We start from the raw sequence: 1,558 nt of genomic DNA, 5'->3' as shown, positions 1-1,558 counted from the left end.
TGATTCTAATAAAGTGTATGTTGTACACGTTCTAAGGTTCTAAACTACAGTGATTCTAATAAAGTGTATGTTGTATAAGTTCTAAGGTTCTAAAGTTCTAAACTACAGTGATTCTAATAAAGTGTATGTTGTACACGTTCTAAGGTTCTAATGTTCTGAACTACAGTGATTCTAATAAAGTGTATGTTGTACACGTTCTAAGGTTCTGAACTACAGTGATTCTAATAAAGTGTATGTTGTACAAGTTCTAAGGTTCTAAAGTTCTAAACTACAGTGATTCTAATAAAGTGTATGTTGTACACGTTCTAAAGTTATGAACTACAGTGATTCTAATAAAGTGTATGTTGTACACGTTCTAAGGTTCTAAAGTTATGAACTACAGTGATTCTAATAAAGTGTATGTTGTACACGTTCTAAGGTTCTAAAGTTGTAAATTACAGTGATTCTGTCTCTTTATAGTCAAACCAGGGACTGCAGTAACGCCTCTTGCACCGAGAAGCTAAGACCGCTGCGCCACTCGGGAGCCAATAGATCTAAAATCAGATGAAACAAACAGAAAAACATTTGTTTCCTATTTTTATTTGATCATCGTTGAAATGCAAAAGGCCTTTTACATTGAAACAGGAAGCTGACAGGATCATTTAGCTGTTGGCCACAACATGGCAGCAGTGTGTGTTCACAGTGTCCGACTGATACATTGAAGAATGAGAGCGCTACATCATATTTTAGTATGAAGTTTTCCCAGGTGTCCTTCATGAGTTTGCACAAAAGTTAATGACTATAGAGAACATACTAAAATGCTATGGCAATAACAAATAAAAATTACGTTGACACACACACACCAGGAATGTCATACATGATGGATCAATAGCTTCTCTACGTAAAAGGTACTAACATGAGACGAGAACGCTGATCCAACGGCCTCCCAACACAGAATAACTATTTAAGATAAGTGCCAAGTTAGCAGCCAACACTGACCCAATGTCATAAACGCACCGCAAAGTGAGAAGGAAAAAAAAATAAATAAATGAGATTTATTGGGATTTTTAAACCCACAGTCGTCTACACAGGATTGTGCTGCTGATGCCAAGTCCCATAGCAGTCTCTTTCTGCTGTCAAGCAGAGGGTAACAGCACAAATAGTGCAGGCGATGGGAGATTTCTTGTGGCACAGAACACAACGGCGCCTGCCTGCTTTGCTCTTTTGGCCCTGAGGCACATTCAGGTCTGCAGTGATGTATGTTGGCAGGTGAACACCGCTGGTGACAGGAGTAGAGCGGACAGAAGGTGCTGCAGTGGCCTTTGTGCCGCAGTCAGCAAGCTCCCGGATGAGCTGCTCTCTGAAGGCTAGCGGTGTCATGGAGGTCTGTCCACAGCTCTTAGCCATTTCCTCATGAAGGATGAATGCATTCACCACAGCAATGTCGATGAAATGATAGAACAATGTCCTGTACCATTTCATTGTCTTGTGGAGAACATTGTTGTAGCCTATCAGAGCGTCTGACAGGTCCAAACCTCCCGTGTTCTTGTTGTAGTCCTTCACAGCAGCTGGAATGGGG

General features: G+C 40.8%; 1 protein-coding gene across 1 annotated transcript in view; it reads right to left on the bottom strand.

Moving 5' to 3' along the window:
* Positions 1-1,062: 1,062 nt before the first annotated feature.
* The window catches only part of LOC135570936 (piggyBac transposable element-derived protein 4-like), a gene marked incomplete at its 5' end in the record, with an annotated part of 1,729 nt that continues 1,233 nt past the window's right edge, over positions 1,063-1,558 (bottom strand). The window contains one exon of the mRNA XM_065016756.1: positions 1,063-1,558. This exon is cut by the window's right edge and continues 1,233 nt beyond it. Within this exon, the coding sequence (XP_064872828.1) occupies positions 1,063-1,558 (496 nt within the window).

This window comes from Oncorhynchus nerka, unplaced genomic scaffold (assembly GCF_034236695.1).
Source record: "Oncorhynchus nerka isolate Pitt River unplaced genomic scaffold, Oner_Uvic_2.0 unplaced_scaffold_889, whole genome shotgun sequence".
Classification (NCBI taxonomy): Eukaryota; Metazoa; Chordata; class Actinopteri; order Salmoniformes; family Salmonidae; genus Oncorhynchus; species Oncorhynchus nerka.
The sequence above is the reverse complement of the archived record's forward strand: the minus strand, read 5'-3'. Positions and strand labels throughout refer to the sequence as shown.